Raw genomic sequence first — 24016 nt, forward strand, 5'->3', positions numbered from 1 at the left:
GATTTATATAATCTTGGTTCTCATTTACTGTTTCTTCTTAAACTAGCAAGCTTGTTACTAAGCCAGTTCTTTTCGATTTGTTGTGTCTATCATAGCTTAAGATTTTCACATTTAAAAAGATATTTATGCCCACACTCTTACCATGATTAAAGATGCAAAAACAGCAGGAACTCACTTGGACATCAGGTTACAAACATCTCCATTTTCCATGAGACCTTTAAAAGTCACCCCAAGGGCCTAGAAATGTGTGGTTTCTCTTCAGCTATTTCCCTCTTTTGTCTTCCAATCCCCAATAATGAACTGATCACTATTTAAAATATCTAAGCCCTCCCTATGGAAGTTCTGCTGCACTGGTGTACAAAGGCACCTTTGAAATGTAAAAGCAGATAAACACTAATATGGAGGCAGCACAGAAAAACCTCAAATTGCAGGAAAATTTAACATTCTTTCACAATTTCCAATTACTTCACATGGTCAGCTAAAGACACTTAATAGGAAATCATTACTCTGAGATATCCAAGTAGGAAGGTATGGCAATTTAAAAAGAACAGTTAATCTTTATTAAATGTAATCTTATTAGGTTTCTCAATGTCCTTCCCTATTTCATCAGTGCTCACTGCCCAGTTACTTAAATCATTAGTAGAAAATGTTATGGTATGAAATAGCCATAAATGAGTATTACCGCAACCACTAAATTATATTGTGGAAGTAAATGGACGTGGAATAGATGCTCATGATATATTATAAACATTCCTAAACCCCAATATTTATAAAAAGTTTTGGAATGAGAAAAGTAGAAATTTGAGGGGAGGATAAGTAGCCAATTGAGAGCCAGTGTCTGTTGTTATGCCAGCAGATGCACTGATAAGAATAACTTGAAGTGTACGATATACCTGTACCTATTCCCTAAATCTAATTAGCCTTCTTCACTCTTGCTAAAAACTTATTCTGCAAGAGATTCTTTTGTTAAAATCCTTTATAGAATTACATATCAAAATTAAGCTGCTAGCCAAACCAAACGTTCTCAGTTTAGCATCTATTCTCCAAGTTTGTAAAAATGGAATATTGTCAAGTCCTTCTCAGTAGGTTTGCCCAATTTTTGATTACTCACATTGCAGATTATCCAGTTGGGGCTTCAATTCCCTGGAAACAGGTTTACAAGGGTTCCTGGAGCCCCTCTCCTCTCAGTAATTCCATAAGCAAGAAAGTTAACCCAGGCATGAGGAGGAAGGGCAGACCCAGACTTAGAACGTGGTACAAGTGCTCATGAGTTTGGCTACCATTAGTTTCAGACAAAGTTTTGGAGGAAAGCCTCCCAAATAGATTATTTTCAAGGTCCTCTGAAAGACCTTGACCTTATTATATTGGGTAAAAGTTGAGAAATTCATATTTACCGTCATTCCATCTATGTGGGAATTGTATAAATACTGTAATACACCCAAATAATACAATTTTCATACTTCTGGGGGCTACTCCTAAAACTAGCAAAATAATTTTAGGGCAATGATCTTGCCCATCATCAAATCTATATACATATCCAGTCCTCAGCACAGCCTAAGAATTCATCCGAAACCTACAATGAAAACACTTACTATGGGTCGTGTGATACCTCTTAAGTATTAGGAATGAATAGAATTTTGGTTTCTTTAAAGTAATCTTAGAAATGTGTTTATTCTGGTTAACAAATGGCAACAATTTACTCCAATCAGCAGCATCAAATCAATTTCATCAACGGAGTAATATTTTTATCATCCACAAAACCTTTCCAAAGGTACTTAGCAAATGGAAGTTAAAAACTCGTACCTCCATAGTAGAAAAAATTAGTTTTATAGATTTGGTGATAAAAAGACAAAAATCCTCAAAAGAGGACAGAAACTGAATAGAGTCTAAGCTGGATTCAGGGTTTTAGTTAACATTAATGAATAAAACATCTATTACTTATAATTAGCTTAATAGTGATTATTTGTGGTCAGTTACACAAACACGCAACTAAACAATCTAAAACTAGCTAAATCTCTAATTTTGCTATAATGTGACAGCATTTAAAGAAAAAGCTAAATTTGAATAGGAATGTAAGTGACACATTCAATACTAACAATACACTAAAAGAAAAGAACACAGGTAGCTGGAGAGGGGAAACTTTGTAAAAGGAAATTTCCAACTTCGGTAAATAGGTATCTTCCAGTCTAAACTATCGATTATATGAAACACACCAAGGAGAATACATTCAAGTTAATGGAAACAAGTCTTTATTAAGTAACTTTTAATATCAGAAAAATAAAACTCTTATAATTCTCTTTACAGCAAATATATAATATCAGTGCTTTGGCCATCTTAAGTTAAAGGCCCTTTATCATAAAATATATGGTTTTAAACTTTACTCAAATTGAATTTATAATCCCTATGACTTCCCTACATATACATAACAAAAGAGTGTAGTAAAATTAGCAAATACTAAACTATATTGATAATTTATCATTCTTAGTTTGTGGTTTTTAGAAACAGTACACGCACCTAATATATATGTCGATTCCTTGGCTTATTAGTTGCAGTGTACAATGCAACAAAATACAAAATACATGCTTGGTGAACATTCGTTCATATCTACAAGACGGCAGCTAAAGATTAGGTTTCAATACTGACATTTAACTATCCTACAAGCAATTAGCATTACATCATAATATGCCATCAAGGCAATTTTTTATACTGAAAAATCAAAATAAAAACCGTTATTTGTAAACTTTTATACGAAATGTAACTCTTCAAGTGGAAATAAAAAATAAAATTTGTCTATTTACTATTCAATACACATAGGATTTCAATTTTCGTTATACTGAGAAAAAAAGTTCTTTTGTTGTTGGGAAAATAATGCTTCAAAAAATAATTAGTAGAAAAACCCACCAGTATAATGTTTTGTCCTTTCAATGCCAGCATAGATTTGGGAACATACTGAGGATGAAATTACAGACATCCACAGGTGAAATGTAAAAGTGTATCTTAAAGAAATCTTTCCTTGTGATTGGAAATAGTTTTGAAATGAAGTAAACTGATTGGAGGTCGTCACAGCTGCTTTTGTGAATTATGCTAAGGGCATTATAATCCCTCTCTCCCTCCCCCTTCCCTAAATTACTAAAAAATAAAAATATATTTATAATGTGCAAGACAAATATGGATTGAACATAAAATGTTTCACATTTTTGATCTAGAGTCTAAAAATCAATCAATAGCTCGATCAGACTAATGAATGGAATGTTTGCATCCTCAATTATTAGCCAATATAGGTGTATCCCAAAGCCCTTCCTGAAATGGGAAAACCCAGGTGGCCATTTCCACATTCACCGAGGGGAACAATGGGTAGGAATTCACAACCAACACAATTGCATTCCTGATCCACTGATCATACCAGCCGTGCGCACTCTGGGCGAGATGAAGGTCAATGTAGCAGTTTTTGTCCCAAATTATAACCAGTGATTGAGTAAACTGCCATTAGCCTATTATTACCAGTAAGTAATCACAATGCATTAAAAAGTTACTTGTAATCCTGCAGAATTAGGCATAAGTTGTTGTAAAATAAAAAACAAACAAACCTGTTTTGTCAAAACTGGCAGTGTAAAGAAGGCAGCACTGGAAGTGTCTGAATCATGTGTAATGCCAAGTACCCTCCATAAACTCTTAATGTGGTTAGGCTTTGGGACCCATTGTTTTAAAATCTTAGACGTATACTTTGCTCATAGGCTCACTCAACCTATGATTATCTTCACTCAGCCGAGTTAAACTTCAGCTTTAGCAATTCTTATATAAGCTATGTCTCTGGGTCTACAGGATAATATCAATAATTCAAACCAAACTAATAGACAAGAGACCACTTAGGTTTAGTGTTACCATAGCAGCCTTTTTATAAGTTTACTAACAACTTTAGCCTAATCCCAATAAAGCCTGATAACAGTCATAAGAATTCATTAGGAAGTTTACTGGGGTACCATAATACCCATGCCTTTACGAGTCCATATAGAGATATAGTATTTATGTATATATATATAGTTAAGAGTGAATTTGGATTGCCTGAGTAACAGCTGTCTGGCAAACTGGACATGATGGCGTTCTCTTTTCACATATCTTGTTGGCACATTCCATGCAGAAGAGGTTGTGGCCACATGGAACTAGGGCAGCAATAACTTCATTCTCAAAGCAAATCACACAGTCGTGCTTTCGTCTTGATTCTGGAGGTGAGCTAGAGGTGGAACCACCATTGGAAGAGGAGTAACTATTGGTACCATTAGAAAAAGCAGGGATGTATATTGGAAGGCCAACATGGTTGCCTGTACTAGGTGGGTCGCTCCTAACCCTCCGAGCAAGTGGGTGTTCAATGCTCTCAGGAAACGTAGGAGACAGACGAGGAGTGGATGGCTGACTTCCTCTGCGCTGAGCCTTCATGTTCCCAGAAGGATCACTCCCAAAGCCAGAGAGTGGGTTCACTGGTTCGAATGGAGTCCAGATAGTTTGAGCGGATGTTGGTAAAGAGTCAAAGGCAGGAGAATCAACTGCAAGATCTTCCGAGCCTACAGTTGGTAGTGTATCCCCAAACCAAAAGTTTCCTGTGCTAAACGGGCTTGTTGGACTAAAGTCAGCCAGCCTATTGCTTCCAAAGTAGGAATCTGTGGAACCACTTCCCAGAGAACTGGAACTATCATTTCGATAATTGGATATCATTCTTGCGCGGCTGGGAGGAACGGGATTGGAGGAGAGCCACGCAGAGCCAAGAGTGCTGCTTTCGAAGCTTACATCGGTACCGTTGTAATGGAAATCATTCTCTTCATTGAGCTCAATATAGTTTCCTGTGCGCATGGCAATATGCATTTCTATTTCTTCTCGGGCTCTGTCAACATTTTCAGGCATCCCTGTCACTTCAAAGACAGGCTCCTTATCTCTGCTTGGAGTTACTATGTACGTGTGGGTCTGCTGCTGAATTCTTTTAATAGTTGCTCCTTTGGGTCCAACTACTAATCCTACCACACGATAGGGGACCCTGACTTGAACGGTAGTTTGGCCGGGCAGATTAGGACTACATGACAACCCTCCCAGGGCAGGGCCATTTTTGTTTCGAGATGCACGAATCATGGAGAAGTGCTCTGCAGCTGAGAGGATTTCTCTTTTGGCCATGGCAACATCTTCTTTCCGTCCAGTGACAACAAAAATGGGCTCTTCACCACGAACAGGTGTCTTGATATACGTGTTTGTCTTGGCTCTCAATGCTTTAATTTTACAACCTGTTAGAAAGAAAATATTTCATAAGAATCAACATCTACTTCAACAGTGTTGATAAAAACATCACAAAAAGCTCCTTTGAAGCTAAACATCTGCTTCTGGGCAGTTGGAGTACTCTATACAGGCAAGCTGTGCCATGAGTGGTCTGAACTTCAAATTCTAAAGGCTTTCTACCTTGCAGGGTGTTGGTGGCAAAGAAAGACCACTAATGTCCATGTGAGACATGTAATATTGCTTATCTCATTTCATCTGCATAATAACCTTAAGAACTAGAGTATTATCTTCCTTTTACTGTGAAGGAAAACGCAGCACAGAAAAATTGTATAACTTGTCCAAGTTTACACAGCCAGTAAGAAGCAGAGCCAGAGTTAAACCTAGTTGGACTTTGAAATCTATGGTCTTTTCATTAGTCTAAGAACCTAAAATTTCACACCACTATACTATACAATAGAAGTTCTTTAAGTGATTTCCACTTAATTGTCTAATCACTTTAACTTAACATTACTCTTTCCTCTCTAAAACTCAATTGATGACAACAGCAAAATACTCATGGCTAGTAAATCATCTCACTTTTGCTCCCTTCAGTTGAACTTTAGGCTTACTAAGAATCAGTTGTAGTTTATCCCCATACCTGTTTAGCTAGTTGTACTCATGTGCAAACTAAATTAACTATTACAGAAACCAGTGAAATATGAATACAAAAAGACATTGTACTTATATGAAAGTTATTTATTTTTGAAAATTTCAACAAAGATGAATACCTTAAAGAAAAAAAAGGTGCTGTTGAGCTGTGTAGAGGTGAACAACTGTAAAAGCCTGGGGTAAAAAAACTAATATAGAATGACTTCGCACTCATTGTAAAGTTCTTGCTAAATTCAAAAGAAACATTGGAAACTGTAAGTTATATGGGCATTGGATGTGGTTTTATTGAAGGACTAGTTTGGCAGACCCCTTCTCAAATAAAAGGATTTGGCGCCAAAGCCTAAGTATATTTAAGTTAAAATAAAATATCTAAGACACATACATAAGCATAGCTATCCAAGATTCCCGACTTTAACTTGGAGTAATCACCCATTACCAGAGCCAGCTTTGTAAGCTTAAAGTGTCAAATACACAACTAAAGCATAAAACTCTGGGGTTATAGTTTTCAAAGATCTCTTAACATGAAGCTTGCCAGAATAGATTTACTCTCATGAATATGTCATGCTATTCCTAGCTCCTCAAAATAAAGAAACTAGGTGCTGTTGAAGATACTCATCACAATCTGGACAGCTCTTTTTCTTCAACTTTCCCTTATTTTTGCCCCCCCCCAATACATCCATAATGTATAAAAACAGTCTTTATCAGCTCCTCTCTAACTGCAATAGTCCCCTCCAGAGGTTTCCTTGCCCCCCCTCCAGTCTTGCCTCACTCCAAACTATTCTCTATATTCCCTTTCATCAGCCGTTACTTTCTAAATAAGCACAGATCACATGGTCACTTCTTTGCATAAATGCTTTACTGGCTCCCTTTTCCCTTAAGGTAAATATGGCACCCAGTCCCCGCTTCACCTGGTCCCCGATTCCTCTCGGGCCTTATTGATCTCTTCACCACTCTCCCTTTCCCATCCCTCACTTCTAAAACTGCACTGTGCTCCTCCATATCAAACTCCTGTCCATGCTCCCTTGCTTCCATGACTAGAATGTTCCTCCGTCCTTGCCTCTTTACCGCCCAGCTCTGCCTCCTTAACTCCTTCCACCCCTTCAGATTTTAGTTCAGATGCCTCATCCTCTACAAAGCTTCCTGTCCCTTAGGACTGGTTTGTGCACCCCTCCTAAGCATTCACAAAGCACTGAGTGGTTGACTCTAAGTATAGGCCATGGGGTGGCCATACAACATGTGATGAAACAAAGATCAGTTTTTCTATATAAGAATACTGGGCTTTTCTTGTACATACTGCTTTGTATCTAAGCAGTTTTTCACTAAGCTAAACTTTTCAAGACTGTCATATTCTGGCCCCATAATGCTAATCCAATCTTTTTGAAAGGAGTTAGATCTTAGCCACAAAGGAAGAGCTGTTCCCCTCCCCAACAAACTGTAGAACTCATAAATGGCTGCTTTCTCACTGCTGGGTCCTAGGTGCCTATCATGAAATATGATGAAAACACTTTGAAAGTCAGGTTTACTCTAACATGAAGACTAAATTCATTTGAGGAGACTGTAAGGGAAAAGTGGCTAAAAGCAAAACTGTAAGTAAAGCACCTAGTGCAGTACCTAGCTGAGGTGAGAAGGGTAGGGGTAGCTTGGGGGCTGTCAAGAAATTACTACAATGAGTTGAATATATGCTACTGTAAAACACGAAGTTTTTATTAAAAAGTGCTGCTATAAGTTTACACTTATAATGAACTATCAGAAGATTAACAGTGTAACTTTGCTGTATCTGCTTTTGCTCCATAAAAGAAAATGAACTGGAAGATCAGAGTGAACAAAACTTCCTTATCTACTTATTTATACAGGCAGAGTCTCCCTCATTCACAGCACAGGAGGTGATGCTTGGGGCTGAGAACTGAGATCACTTTCCACTGGCCAGTAGGGGACTGATGAAAAGACGTCTAAGAAATTCTGAAAGGGGTGATGTGAACGTGTAACTGTTCATACTATACACTCAGGGTTACTGTTATTATTCAGATATATACTCTGAGCTACAACTTGTCAAGAAGGCTGTCTGCTAGAATCCCATTCCTAACAAACAGGGTCCTGACCATCCTGCATAAAAACACTGGGCAATTTCTATTAAGGACAAAGGGAGAATTAGCCTAAGGACTGCCCCTCTCCATCCTTACTAATCTTAACCATTAGAAACTTGAATTAAGAAATTTCTTTAAATATTTCTGAGACTATAAGCAACTGTCAGTTGCACTTTAGAAGAATACTTTTTTGTTTACTATCTAGCAAGTATATTATTAACTAAGGAAATATGCCCACAGGTACACAGAACACTATCTGGCCAATAGTGTTCTGAGTACCTGTGGGCATATTTTCTTAATTCATAATATAAATAGGTGTTTAATACATGGCTCATTAGGAAGACAGAAGATGAATATTTTGAGCACGTACTACTTCTGAGATAGGGGAGTAAGACAGGCCTTACCCTGCCCAAAAGGGTCATGTGCTTAAGGTTTTGCAGATCAGGGGAAAGTGGTAACAGGAAGACAGCAAAGCCAACTCTTTTAAGCCACTGCTAACAAAAATAGAAGCATTTCGTCTCTCTCCTAAACTTTATAGGACATTTCTAACACAGTAGACTAAACTCAGATTTCAACCTTAAGGAAACCTCATCAATCATAATACTGTTTCTACAGGAACACAGATATTCCAAGTTCCAACCAACGAGCACATGATTTTTAGAATATATGGACATTCTGAAGTTTGGGACAATTTGAATAGGCAGAATTCTAAATAGGTGACACAAACCAAAGGAGAAAAAACCTGCCTTATCATTTTTCAGGTGGAGGAGATATAAAAGCTTTTTGCAGTATTTTAGATCAGTTTCTCTCTGAAAATTCAAAGATTTTTTTAAACATCATGAAAAAATTTATCTCAGCAGCACAAAACGCAGAAGCTATAAAAGTACTAATATTAATAAATTAGACTGCACTTTAAAAATAAATTGCTACTGCATGGCAAAAGTCACCAAAAACAAGGTTAAAAATTAATTACTTACAAATCACATCTCAAGTAGCTATTCTTCTCTTACACACATACACATACACTACTAGCCTTACAATTGAAAACACCAAAACCCAACAGAAAAATAGGAAAAGAAACAGCTCACAACAAAGGAAACATACAAATGGCTCTGAACATGAAAATTCCCATTTTCATGTGAATTGAGGTATCATTTTCCACCTATAAGACTGTCAGATATCAAAAACAGTGCTAGTAAAGACTAGTCAGGGGGATCACTCCTTAAATTATATAAATGTCTAATCACTATGCTGTTTACCTGAAATTCATACTGAATATAAACTGTTTGAAAAGTTTAAGAAGGTGGGGGGAGGTGAAAGGGAGTAAGAGGTCCCAATTTCCAGGTATAAGACACATAAGTCACAGGATGTGATGCACAGTATAGGGAATACACAACAGTATGTGTGGGACAGTGTGGCACAGTGTCAGATGGTTGCTGGACTTATCATGGTGATCACTTCTTTAGGTATATAAATGTTGAGTAACTAATATAATATTGTATGTTGGCTATATTTTAATAAAAAGCTTTAAAAATAAAATAAAGCAATTATTACACAAATAAAACAGTGCTGGTAGTAAGAATGGGGAAAAGGACCCTCGTTATTCAGCTGCTGAGTCTAACCTGCCCAAAGGCAGTTTGTAATTTCTATGAAAATCACAGCTGCATGTATCCTTCTGCCCCAACAATCCCATTCGGAGAATGGACTCTGTAGAAACACTTGCACAGGTGGCAAAAGGACCTCTGTATTATATTACTCCTTTATGGCCTGTATTAGTGTGAGGCTGACAGTTACGTAATGGAATACTACGCAGTCATAAAACTGGTTGACTTAGGGGGACAGGGTGGGAGGGAGATAATTTTCTTTGTACACTATTTTTAATAAATTTTGAGCCATACAAATGCATTAGCTTTTCAAAGAAATATGATTAAATTAGAAAGTTAAATATAAAAAAAACATACATTTTACTAGACTTAGCATGCCAATTAGGCTTTTGGCTAGTACTCAGATTATTTTAAATTGTATAAATAGCAGGGTAAATGATTTCATATCCTCCAAGCTGAACAAAGGTTGTTAATTCTAAGAGGTAAGGACTAATAATTGTTTTCTTTCAACTAAGATAAAAACCAACATAAGGCAAGCTGTATACCAGCCTGCGTAGAGGTTAAGAACTAGGATAGTATGAACAGTTGTAATTCTTTTTGATTTGGAAGTAAATTCCGCCCCCCAAAAGTCACCAGTTTACCTCCCTGCTGTAGGAACCCATTTCCTCTTTCTGTTTCACTGTGGACGGTGCTGTGTGTCACCGTAAAAGTCTTTAGCTGCAGCCAGAACTCTGGTCCTCACTCCCTGGTATAGCAAAGATCTGTCTAGCTTCTCCAGGGTAAAGAGGGCCTCTGCTACCAGCTACCTCAGCAATTAAGAGGCAGAGGTCCTCTGTTGCTGGAAGAGGAGTTGAAAGAAAGAAAAGAAATTAAAAGGATGGTATTCTCACAGTTTTTCTCAAACCATGGGCTTGCAATATCAATTTAATGGGTTGCAATCAGCATAAAAATAAAAGAACTCATTGTGTTCCAAATGCTTCAGTGAAATATGTGTATAATGGGCCTCAATGTAAAATGGTATTTTGCTTGGGGAGAAGTTACAGTCAGAAAAGTGTAAAACCACTAGACTAGATAATCTTTAAGGCAATTTTTAAATTCCATTAAACACGTGGAATGATGTACTTATAACAAAAGAACCTAATGCAGAATTACAGTCTGCAATGTAGATGTAATTACGGTCCAAATCAATGCACCTTAAAATAGGATTATCCAGATTATCTGGGTGAGCCTGACCCTAATCGTGAGTCCTTTAAGAGTTCTCTTCAGTTGGTCTCAGAAGTAGTAGGCAGAGCTGTGCTCTGCTAGCCCGGAAAAGAGCAAACAATCCATGTTGTCCGCTGCCTATGGAGAGACCTCAAGGCGTTGCAGGAGGCCACAGGGAGCTGAGAGCTAGAAGGAAAACGCAGGCCTCAATCCAGAAATCTTTCTGTTCTTTAGCATTGCTTATTACGTGCTTTAGTTTGCTAATGTTGCCACAACATGTGGCTTCAACATCACACATTTTAAAAATGTTATAGTTCCGCAGGTCAGAAGTGACATGGGTCTCAATAAGGCTGAAAAATCGAAGTGTTGGCAGGAGTGTGCTTCTTTTCCTGGAAGCTCCAGGGGAAGATCTATTTTCTCACTCCCAGAATTTAGTTGCTTATAGTTAAGGACTGAGCTCCATGCTTCCCTGCTGGCTGTCAGCTGAGGGCCATTGCTAACTTCTACAGGCCACTCACATTCCTTGGCCTATGGCCCCCTTCCTTCATCTTTAGAGCCAGCAATGGAAGTCAAACCCTTTTCGTGCTTCAAATTTCTCCCTTCCTCACATCTCTGACCCAGTTGGGAAGAGTTTCTGCTTTTAAAGACTCCGGTGATCACACTGGGCCCCGCCAGACGACTTCAGACAACCGCCACATCTCACGGTCCATACTCCACATACATGCTCACTTTCTGGAGGATTAGGGTGTTAGCATCTTTGGGGGGAAGGGGGGAAGCTCATTGTGCCTACCACATTACCATCTCCCTTTCTTCCAGGTATTTTCCCTTTCTTCCAAGTCCCTGGCTTTTGACCCAAGGAAAGTATTTGGCTCATGAACAATTTAAACCCTATCACAGGGCAGTGGCTAGACATACAGGAGATCGGGAAAAGTTTGCCGATCACAGGCACTGGAGCAGGCTGATAGGACAGAGCTACAAAATCAAAATAGGTAGAAAAGAAAGAAGCCGCGGTGTTGACAAAGATGGAGTGTTTATGTCAAGAGGTGAGTGATTTGGTAGGAGCTGCACAAGTAAAAGCTGGCCTCTCCGCTAGTCCTAGGGCTTTGTCTAGGTGTTCCTGGCCAGACCACTTCTTCTCCGGTCCAAGAACACGCACCAATTGCGAGGAAAAGGATCAGCCTAATGCTTGCACTTACCTGTTCAAGTATTAAATTCCCTATAAAGGTGCAGGTGCTAATTCCAGGTGATAGATGGCAGTCAGGTGCCTACACCTGGCTCGGTATTGTGGGAGCTTCAGGTGACTGGAGGGGAGAAGGTTAGATGGGGAGGTGGACATCTTCAGTGTCAAGCAAGGGTTTAAACTCTATCTTGTAGGCGCAAAGAATTTGTTTTTTTAAAGAAAGAAGCCCCAATTATTATATGAAGTGTTGCTGATTTTTGACAAAGACAATTTCGGTTCCCAGAAATTAAATTCACTGTACTTTCATAAATTAGCTACATATGTAATATAAGGGATTTAAGCTAAAAAATCCCTTACAAACACCAAAACTGCATTACATGTCTATTTTCACTTTGGGTCATCCTTGGTGGAATAACTTTCTTCAAAAATCCCCCCCAAGCAGTTTTGGTTTGAAGGGAAAAGGATCCTACTGGGAAATCAGTACACACACACACACACACACACACACACACACACACACACACAAATGAGGAGGGGGAGTGAAATTCCTTGAATTCTTTTTACCTTCAACAAAATCAGGACTCTTTGGCCTAATATGAATCTCCTCCACCCCTCTCCCCATTAAATGGCCATAACCTTCTCCAAGACTTGACTCATCTCCTAAACATGCTCAGATATTTCTATCTATCTCTGCTTAGATATTTTCCTACATAACCAAGAAAACCCTGCTAGTACTTCACCCTCCTCTCTCACATATTCTGAGTAACAAACAGGGCCATTTGGAAAAGACGAGACTGTATGTGTGAAAGGCTCTAAGAGCAAGAATAACACAAACATAGGTATGACTCTTATCATCACAGCTACCACCTAAGAATCTTCCAAGGTCCAGTTTAAAGGAAACAATGTAAGAAACAAACAAACAAACAAACAAACAAATGATTATCTGCAGGACTGAGTTCTAATCTGTCATCAGCTATCTGTGGTTTCAATGTTACTCAGGTCGTTGAACCTCTTAGGTCCTTTCCAGTGCTTGTATTTTTTTGACCACATCCCTCTTCTCCTAGGAAATACAGTCAAAAGCACTTGGGACAATCAGATAATACCATATTTCACAAACATGTATCTATTCTTCTTTCCCCCAAGGGAAGGTAGATTGAGTAATGGCTGGGAACACAGCTTTTTGGCTAGACCATCACTAACCAGCTTTGTGAACTTTTAACAGGTCACTAAACCTCTCTCCTTCATGGGGGAGGAACTAGGATTAAAGAGGATACTTCTCTCACTTGGTTGTTGCAAGGATTAAATAAAACAATGTGTTAAAAATGCTTATCACTCTGTCTGTATATGCCTGTTATTCAGATAGATGCTCAGTAAAAGGGTAGCTTTTTAGACTCTCCACCACCCTACCCCCACTTAAGTGTTTCATGAACAAACTGAGACATTAGGCTTAACTATAAAATAGACGTTTGTAGCACACTTTTCAGTTTTCCAAACTCTCCTATTTATATTCTCATTTAATCACCATAATAGAGTGCTTTAGGAAGGGCAGGAAGCTTAGCAGAATTGCTCAAATTCTCCCAGCTGGAAAGTCAGATCTCAAACCCAAGTTGTCGTAATAACTCCACACTCCTTTCACTATGCCGTACTATTTTTCTCTAAAAGCATTACAGAAACAAATTATATTCATGTTTTGTGATACAGTAGATTTAATGAGGGAAGGGGCATATTACTTAATGATTTTATGTAAAATAACGTCCTCTTCCTCTTGGAATAATCTAAATAGATGCTTTAACTTTACAAGGGACTCAATTTCAGTATTATGTATATCTTCAAAACTAATGAACATCAGCTAAATCTCATTAAGAGTGTTTCTTATGCACACAACTTAATCCAACATTTAAATAAATTGTTTATATTAGCAATGCAATGTATTCCTAAATCACAATATAGAAACAATAGTTTTCCTCTCTAGGGTTCAAGTGTCTTCTTGTAGCTCTTCTAGTCAAAATTCTCTGAAAACTTTTGGTCAGAATAGTCTCACTTTAGGTATCACCATGACAATACTTCAAACAGCTTCATTTATGTGCTTTTAGTTTTGCTTATTACCTGTATTCATGTAGCCATCTAATGTCTTAAACCAAGTAGCATCCACTGCCCTTAACACAAAACCCCCAAACAATTTGAGGTTGACTGACTTCTTAGGTAAAGGGTTAGGGATAAAGGCAAGAGGGAAGAAAACCCCAATTACCACAATATGGAAATTAAAACAATAAATAATAAAACAGGCAAATTTCCAATCCAACAATTCACTTCAATAAAACAAACAGCAACTATCTATTTTGTTCCAGGTACTTTAACAACATTAAGATGCAAAGATGACTAGCATTCAGTTCTGCCCTCACTGACTCCTATTGCCCAAGCACCGAAAGGACTTGGTGTCCCTACATGTTCACAGACACTGATCTGTCGTTTTTTTCTTATATTGTTGGTTGGTGCTGTTGTTAAAATCTTCTACATCCGTGCTGAGTTAATGTCTGCTTGTTCTACCACATATTGAGATAGAAATGTCGAAGTCTCCAATTCCATTAGCTTTAGACTCTGGGTAATTACTTATCATCTCCACAGATGTTTCCTTATCTGGATGGTGGAAATAGGAATGGATCAAATGAGAGAATACACTTAAATGTTTGTTATTTTTTAAAAAATCAAATGAATCAATTTTCAATTTGGGAACTTAAAAACATTTAAAGAGTATATCTCCTGAAGATAAAGCATATTTATGTTGTGAAAAGCATGCTAAGTAAACTTTACAAAACTGGGAGGGAATATGTTGAAGTCAATCTGACTGATAATTTGAAACTTGGATTACTGTTGCATGATTTTAGGAACTTTTTTTGGACAAAAATCAGAATATTAGAGCAACAAGACATATAATCTAATCTCATTTTATAGATGAGAGAAAACTGAAGCCCAGAATTGCCCAAAGTTACAAAATGACTCAAAATACACCATTCTCTCAACCTCCCTTATTTTCCCAGTTGATTCTTATGAGTGGAGAATTCCCTGCATGTAAAAGGTATTTTTAAAAATGGAGGTTAAATTAAATCTAAATCTCCCTTCGTTTTTTGTTTTTTTGCCTAGGTAGTTTAGACAAGAGTGTTGAAATACTTAATGAAAAAAAGGCTCATGTTTGGCCTTTCACTAAAGCTGCAACACTCTGAAGAGGGTGTAAATTAGAGATGAAAGGCAAAACAACTTTCCTAACTGGGGATTTTAAAATAAGGTTTATGCCCTTTAGAGGATATTAATAGAAACTTTAGAGTTATTCAGTTTGGGTACGATGTAGTGGAATCAGATTCATTTGTAAAGTAATTCTCTTTCACACTAGCCCAGCTCTTTACCATTTACATTTCAAAAGCTCTGATTTTAAATGGATTTGAAGTCATATTGTAAACTTTAAAAAATATAATGCAGACCATTTAGTTAGTGGTATAACCTAGGAAAAACTTACTAAAATGACAATTTTTGGTTTCAACTAGTATGTGTTGAGTACAAATCTAGCAGTAAAAAAACTTCTAAACTTGACCTTACCTCATATATAATTTATTATTTCTATACTTTCAATTGTACAGTGAATTCGTACTAATGGCATCTCAAACTTGACTCTCACAACAAATGGGCTGGGGGAGGGGCCAGGGAAAACAAGTGAGTGGAACAGGATTTTTTTCCACAAGAGAAAAACTGAGACTCGGCCAGGTTAAGTGATTTGTCCAAGGTCACAGGAAACAACAACTGGTGAAACCAGGTCTCCAACAAGTTTTCTGACTCCAAATTCAATGTCCTTTCCTGCCGTATACTAAGTGGTACTGGTGGAAAGACAGAAAACAAGCCAAATGGGAGGAGTGAATAGCACAGAAAGGAGGACAGTAAAAAAAAAGGTCAGTCCAAAGTACAAATCCTATTATGCTGGCAACCTTTAGGGGAGATTTTCTAGTTGTTTGGAACTACTGCTTCCCCATTCTCTTCCAACCATGCTCAATACCAACTACATTATGCTTATCTTCAACTACACCTGCAGTTTATATTAAAATATTTTATTATTTTAAGGCCTATTCTTATTATTCCATGATACAACTTTACTTGTGGTTAAATCAGGCTTCCTTGCATACAATGAATTGTAGTTTTTGCTCACTGAACAAAGGCAACAAACCATGCCTGCACGAATTGTTCTTCAATTCCAAACACTGGCATGAAAGAGGTTTTATAGTTATGCAGTGTAACTTAAAATTCTCAATACCAGTCATGGAATAAAGACTCGAATTTGAATGCTATTCAAATAGCATTAGGCTGGGCATACATTCACTTTCATAATTGGGCTTGGTAATACTAATATTAGAAAATGATTGTAAAGACTTTAATATTAAATTTAATCTTTATAAATATCTATATGGTACCTAATGGTAGCATGGGAAAAAAGTTAAAAGTAAACCCACAAATTATGGTATATAAGCCATTTGGGAAGCATTAAGATGTAGTTCAATAAAAAAACATATCACTTTAGATTCACTTAAAGATCAACGACGTTCTAAACTAGATTATCCATAATCTATCTGGCGTTTCCTAATGGAAGTTTTAAACTGCAAATACACTTTCCTATTTAGTATCTTACGAACATTATTATGTATTTTTTTCATTTTGAGTTTCAAGTATAAATTCTACATGGATTAAATTACATTTTAAAAAATCCTGCAATAATCCCATAGTTTATAATCCTGTGGTAGTCGTGGCTACTCACTGATATTCTGGCTTTCTCCTGTGGGCACGACTGTAATGCACGTCCCTTGCCCACCGGAAGTTAGGTGTGTGTGGCCAAGTGACTTGCTCTGATTTGTGAAATATGAGCAGATGTGATTATTATTATTATTATTATTACTGCCGGGTCAGCATGTGCTATGCCACCGTCTCTCATCCCTTGGGCACAGGGGAAAACGAGCCAACACTTGAGATGGTTGCTTTGTTGGCCTGTGTTCCCTGAATGACTAAAATGAGCAGAGGCCCTGTGAATAAGAAATAAACCTTTGTTCTTTCAATATTTAATGTTGGGGTTCTTTGTTATCACAGCACAATTTAAGCTTATTTGGACAGAAGTGTTATGTATTTAACAGACATTCAGATATCAGTTGGTTCTAGTTCTATCACATAAGACTAAAATATGTGAAACTGCTAGAGCCAAGAAAAGAAAAGGTCAACAAGATTCAACAGGGTGGTTCAAATTAATTTCAGATTTAACTTTAACAAAACTAATATGTGCTTATCGCTTACAGTTTCATGTATGTCAGTTTATCTATGCATCATTCAGTCTCTTGATTCTACCAGCTGAAAAGAGGAATCGGAAGCCTAGGGAGTATAAGTGACTTGTCTAAGGTCACAAAGTAAGTTGTTGGCACAGAGTAATCAGAATTTAGGAATTTTAATTTCTGATTTCTGGCTCTTTCCAAAATACCACAGCTGAGCACAGACTGTTAAGGGAGTAGTTTACAATATGTATTTTTATATTAAGATATACATTTTAAAACACTTTTGTATTCAGTTTAAGGCAAAGGCATTAAATTCTTCCGTTTGTACAAATGTCAAATTTATTTAAAACCAAATCCACAAAATATTAAGCATTACCCTATAACTAAATGCTACCTTTCTTTGAAAACTTAAGATGTGAGAACTACCTAGAATTCCAACATTGTTGGAAATTTTTCTAAATAGAAATCTCTAACCAAGTAACAGTTTTCAAATACTTGACTCTGGATCATTTTCAGGTTGTTGGTAACTGGGGGTAGAAAACACACCCTTGATTTACCACTTTATTTTCAATTTCCTCCCCAGTGTTTCAAAATAGTTAATTAGCTCAAAGAGGCAGGAAGAAAAGGCAGTAGAGTCCTCACCCATCTGCAAAACAATTATAATAACTGAACCTTTCCCAATGGTCCCAGAGCTAATACAATTATCAACTAAATTTAAATTTTAAAGCCTAGAAAAGCTACAATATTTAATTTTTAAAGCTAGTGTCTATACACACACAAATTAACTTCCTGAACTATAAAACGACAGTGAATTTTAGACACATTAGAACTGGAATATTAGAATAACTGCCTCATGGGTAGCAGGGACAAGAAAATTTTATTAAGTAGGATAGTGATACTTTAAGTTATGCATACTAGAATTATGGTAACCCAACTCATGATTAGGGCAGGAATTAACCCCAAATACTATCAAAGCTTCCAAAACAGGATGTCTCGATACTGAGGGAGCAATATAGAGTGAGAATTTTATGAGGTCAAACAAACTGCTCAAATCCAAGTACCATTAATTGAGCAAGTTACCTTTCAGAACTTTAATGTGTACATTTGTGAAATGAGAGTAACTGCCCAGCAGGGTTAAAGGGCACCAGTAAAGCATCTAACATAGTACCTAACATAGTACTCCGCAAAGGGCAACAATCCCTCCTTCTCCACAAAAAAAGGCACTGTGCATTAGCATTATTCTGAAACTGTTTCTCCTCATGAAATGAGTATTTCTTCAATAGGGAGTGTATATATCACCAAGACTAAGCTTTCTTTTTCTCCTGGACTAACACGCATATACCTTATTTCAGTTGTGTTAGAACTGGAAGAGTGGTTCCACCCTATGAAACTTGGAAAATCTGTCTCAAGAACTCAATTAAGGCAACTCGAAACAATAACATTAATTGCCTAAAAAGTGACAATATACATAGCCGCTAGGGATCGGTGAAGACAGAGTAGCTCAATAAAGGGGGAAAAAAATTTCCAAAAGGGTCTAGTTCAATGATAGCCAAAGTAAGGTGGAAGAAAATCCAACGGAATGCAGAAAAAAAAAAGTAGAACTCCAATTTCCATTTTTACCTTGCTCTTTAATTTTTTTTATGTTTTATAATATATATCAGCATACTTATTACTCATACATAAATAGTCAGATACTGGGAGTACAAGCTTCAATTTTTTGACAGGGTGTACAATTAAAAAAAGCTGGAGATGACTTTTCTAGACAATAAGGATAGAGAACACACATATATACCATCAATTAAAGTCACTAATGAAAATAGTTGAAGACACAGATTAATCTTAAACAATGATATAAAACCTGGGGTTTATGTCTTTTAAAACAGTTGAATTTATGACATCAATAAAAATGAGAGCTTAAAAAATGGGGCCAATTTAACATCTGCAAACAACCATACACTACTTGGGAGTATAAATATGAGGTCAACATTCTGCCAACTTTCATCACCATCAAAAGCAGTGTTATTTTTTATTTTTATTTTTTGAAAGACACTGGAATCAGAGGCCATCTACATGAGTTGCTAGTCTGTATGGCTCAGAATTCCATTTGTCCTTCAGCTTTAGAACAGAAGTCATAAATGTTTATATCTGTGACATAATTATTTCCAAAGCCAATTAAGAGATGTCAAACAGAAAATTATGACTTCAAGTAATGAATAAAATGGCAGGAATAGGTAATTTTTAAAAAAACCTATTTATTTAAGTGTGTTTTCCCAGGACCCATCAGTTCCAAGTCAAGTAGTTGTTTCAATATAGTTGTGGAGGGCGCAGTGGCCCATGTGGGGACAGAACCGGCAACCTTATTAAGAGTACTGCACTCTACCTGAACTAACCAGCCGCCCCAGGAATAGGTAATTCTTAAGGATGAAATTTAGTTCATCCAAGGCAAACAAATTAAATGATTTATTTACCCCGTTTATTCACTTAGGAGAAAGGAAAATGATCACATTATAAAAGGTGCAAACATTAGAAGTTGTCTAGTTCTCTGTAGAAGTGGGGAAATACAGATTTTATTATGGCGCAGCTGAGGGGTAGGAGTAGCAAATGGGTCAATGATACACTAGTTGAATGGTTCAGAGCAAAAGGGCAAGGCTTTCAACTCTTAAGATACGACAGAGGATGATGACATACTTTTAACAGTACTGTCAATTCTGGGGAAATATTTAGCGCACAAGGAATAATCAGCAATTTGTCTCCATGTCCTAAGACATTTCCTTATTAACCAATAAGCACAGTCCCAAAAAGCAACAACAAAAACAAACAAAAAATACTAAAGACTTTATCTCATTTGCTGTAATTTAATAGATGGTACAAAATAAAAACTTGGAATGAATTCAGTTTACATTTAAATAATGGATTTGTATAAAGAGTAACAGTTTGCGTGAAGACCATTTTATAGTGCTTTAACGGTACAATATAGGACAAAAGTTTACATTAAACCAAATATACCAAAGATAACATTATCTTGTCCCTTAGTAAAAGTGGCATGTAAATGTTCTTCATTATCCTAAACTGTCACCATAAGCAGACTGTTGCAACTTGTGCTAAGTGGCATCATCCTAGTACGGCAATAAGGGTTTTTCATATACTCCGGTCTCAAACACACACCTTCCTTCCCAGCCCCTTTTCAGATCCTAAGTATCAACAACAACAACAACAAAAAAAAAAAAAAAAGAGAAAGAAAAATGCAACTTTCCAATCATACCTAGAGATTATTCCTCTGTACCTTTCCTCTCATTGTTCCTCAGTCTTTCTTCCATCTCCATTTGATAAAAAGTCCTGTCCATTTTCCAAGGCCACCCAGGGTTTATGTTCTTGTTCGTATGTATGACTTTTGTTTGTCAGACATTACAGTTAGTGCCATTAACTATATGATTAGTTTAGGGCCATTCCATTGTTTATTAGACTGTTAGCTTCTCAAGGGCACCAAGTTTGTCTGAAATCAACCTCACATTCCCAACTGCCATAATAAACTGAAAGCCTGGCAAAATACAAGCTCAATACGTAGCAATTCCTCGATGTTCTTAACTGAAAGGCCAACTCATTCTGGATCTATAAATTGAGATGTTCTAATTTTGTCCTATGTAAGGTGAAATAGTTATCTAGTATTGCAAAAACCAAACAAGGCATGCTAAAGTTATTTGCCCAACTATAGTAATAAACTCTGTTGAATGGCACCAGTTTTGAACACTGCCTTTAAGTTCCAATCATCAGGGGGTCTGAAACAAGCCATCTCCTGTATCCAGATGGGTTTTTCTTATTAAAATCGTAGAGGTAAGAAATGAGCCAACTCTGATATCTGAAACCACCATTTCAACAGACCTCTTATTTATGTGTACTTTAGACCACTTGGGAAAGATGAGATCATTTTAAGCAGCAGCGCCATCATTTCTCTTTATTTGACCCCAACAATGCTCTCAACCTAACAGCAAAGAAACATGTATCAACCAAGCAAAACCATTTAGTAATAAGGCAGCTGCAGGTATATTTAATAAAAGGGAAAAAGTACACTAAAGAACACTGGACCTTCCCTAAAAATGTCGGATACAGAGGTACTCTGGGCATCCCCTTCCCCCACCTTCACAAATCTACTCCTGGAATCTGAGACATAGGTCCTTTGTCTGAACAATGTGGGAGGAGTCTGTCTGCAGTACTGGTGTGCTGGCAAGGGAAGAGAATTTACTGAAAACGGTATAAATGCATAAAGTTCCTTAACTCAATAACCTTACTGTTGGATTTTCCTTCATCGTGTACACTCAAGAATACTACAAGGTAGCCAGTGTGCCTTTTCGAGAGTTAAAATATATTAAAAGAAATACAGTAAGATCAACTGAGTTAGGCTGCACTTCAAAGGCTAAGTTTCTGAATAGCGGAGGGGTGGTGGGTGGCGATGAAACCCACCACTTGAACAGCCCCTTCCCTCGCGAATGAAGTCTCTCTTCAAGCCTCCATTTCTGTGCATTTCCCCATCTGAACGAGCTCTTGGAAGGGAAGCGGACCGCTTTTACCAGAGTCGGGGAGCAAACTTGCAATCTCGGAGCTTTCCCCGGGCACCACACCGAATGCACAATCGACCCGACCTTTTACCACCTCACTGAGGTTTTTGGTGTCACGCCAGCCTGGTGTTCCACGAATACAGCCCGAGTAAAGTGAACACCGCCGGATTGGGTGGCTCCAGAAACTTAACACCTTTTATCATGCAAAACGAACGGAACACCGTGGGTTTTCGAAAGGTGACCCATCTGACCCTCGACTCCTCCCAGACCCCTTCGCAGTGGACTGGGGGGACTCGCCAGGTTCGCTTTTCCTGCCCCAAGCCGGTTTCTTTCGTCCTCCCACCCACGCCCCGGGCCATGCCCATCTGAACCCTCCTCGCACTCACCCTGGCGACCGACAATCTCAGCGACATGTTCGGAGCTGGGCACTGGGACGCACTCGGTGGTGTTAACGCTCTTCCTCCGCAGCAGGGCCGCCTGCTCCCCGTTCAGGGCGGCCGCCGCCGCCCCGCAGCCGCCGGGGCCGTAGGCGTGGGACAGCATCGCCGCCATCATGCCCTGGGCATCGTCCCCTCCGTAGAGCACCCCCGCCGCCGCGGCCGCCTCCCGGGCATCGAAGCCGGCGGCGGGCAGCAGAACCGACCCCAGGGACCCGCCCGGGATCGGCTGGGTCTGGGAGGCGGAGGTGGCGGGCGGCGACAGCAGCAGCAGCGACGGCCGGTCCTCCTCCTCTGCCTCCTCCAGCTCCTCCTCCTCCAGCAGGTCTCCGTCCAGCTCCGCTTCCTCCCCCTCCTCCTCGTCCTCCTCCAGCTCCAGCTCGGCCGTCTCCGGGACCCCGGGCCGGCCGGGCGGAGCCCGCTCCTCCGGAGACAGTCCCGCCGCCCGCCTGACCTGGCCCTGCGCCGCCGAGGCCCTTAGCGCCGGGGCACCGGGCTCCGCCGGGCTGGGGTCGTCGAGGCCTAGCGCGGCCAGGTGCTCCCTCAGCAGGAGCCCGTCCCCCTCGAGTTCCTGGCCGCCCGCAGGCGGCGGCAGCGGCGGCGGCGGGGGCGGCTGCGGCAGGGGGGCCGGGGCCGCCGCCAGGGCCAGGGCCGCGGAGCTGCCGCTCGGCATCGCGGCAGCGTGCTGTCAATGGCGGCGGCGGCGGCGGCGGCGGCCGGGTCAGGCGCGGCAGGCGGCGAGCCCCATGGCGGACAGGGCCTGGGCCCTGCTCAGCGCACAAACACCTTTCCTCTGGGGAGGCGACAGGGTTGGCGACCGGGGCTAAGGAGCGCCAGGGCCGCCCGGAGACCGGAGAGGGCGGGGTGGAGGGGCCAGGGAAGGCGGCAGAGGTAGGTAACTAGGTGGGTGGGTGGGGACGGCAGCGGGGCGGGCTGGTGGAGGTGGCAGCGGCTCCCCTCTCAGGGTTTCTTTTGTTTCATGGCCTTAACCAGCCCCCGGCGCGCGCGGCGGCGGCGGCGACGCCCCACGCCGCTCTCCGAATGAAGCCGGCGCGCTCTGATTGGGCGCTTTTAATCTTTGGGAGCCCGCCCTCTCCTCGCCGCAGCCTTCTAAGTCTTTTCCCTAGCCCCACCCCCCACCCCTCCTCTCGGGCCCCGCCCCGATCCTCCCCAGAGCTCTCTGATTGGGTGACTGGGGCCCCCGAAGCCTTCTCCTTTCGTCCTCTCCCCTCCCCCCTCCCCCCTCCCTTCCCTTTGCCTACTGGCTCACGAGGAGAGGGACTGTGATTGTTCGTTTTATACGTCACTCTTTGTGACGTACCCAGGTGGGGGCGGGGAAAAGGAGGCGGGATGAAGGCGCAGTAGCAGAGCCTGAAACTGACTGAGTAGGGGTTTTTGCGCAGGCGTATACAGTTGAAGCGCACACCTGGGTTTCTTCCTTTTCCCGCATCTCTGTTCCCCACCTGGGTCGGGTCTTTTTGCGCAGTGTGGAAGCGGCAATGGAGTGGAGTATAGACATGGGTCGGAGGGCGTTGTTTCCCTAGGTTGGGGAAGAGCTTTCCCCCTTTCAGGGTAAGAGCCTAAGGAGAGTCGAAGGGGGAAGCTAATGAAGTGTCCTCCGACCCGGCCGCCGGGGTGGTTTCCTGAGCCGCGTGGCTCCTGGGCCTTCCCTGCAAAACCCGGGAATGCTCCTCCCCTGGGGCAGGGCCCTCCCACGTCCATCTGCCCCGGCTTCCAATGCGAGGCCGGTT

The 24016-nt window shown here is 40.0% G+C and overlaps 1 protein-coding gene across 1 annotated transcript; it reads right to left on the reverse strand.

Annotated features, from left to right (window-relative positions):
• Window positions 1-2226: 2226 nt before the first annotated feature.
• Window positions 2227-23227, reverse strand: MEX3C (mex-3 RNA binding family member C). Its single transcript, XM_019721857.3, has 2 exons — window positions 22215-23227; window positions 2227-5267 (listed from the first exon to the last, which is right to left on the reverse strand). Exons 1-2 carry the CDS (start codon window positions 22936-22938, stop codon window positions 4042-4044), a joined length of 1950 nt encoding a protein of 649 aa, XP_019577416.2. The 5' UTR covers window positions 22939-23227; the 3' UTR covers window positions 2227-4041.
• Between the last annotated feature and the right edge of the window lie 789 nt (window positions 23228-24016).

Source organism: Rhinolophus sinicus, chromosome 4 (assembly GCF_057876585.1).
Source record: "Rhinolophus sinicus isolate RSI-liver-muscle chromosome 4, RSI-T2T, whole genome shotgun sequence".
Lineage (NCBI taxonomy): Eukaryota > Metazoa > Chordata > Mammalia > Chiroptera > Rhinolophidae > Rhinolophus > Rhinolophus sinicus.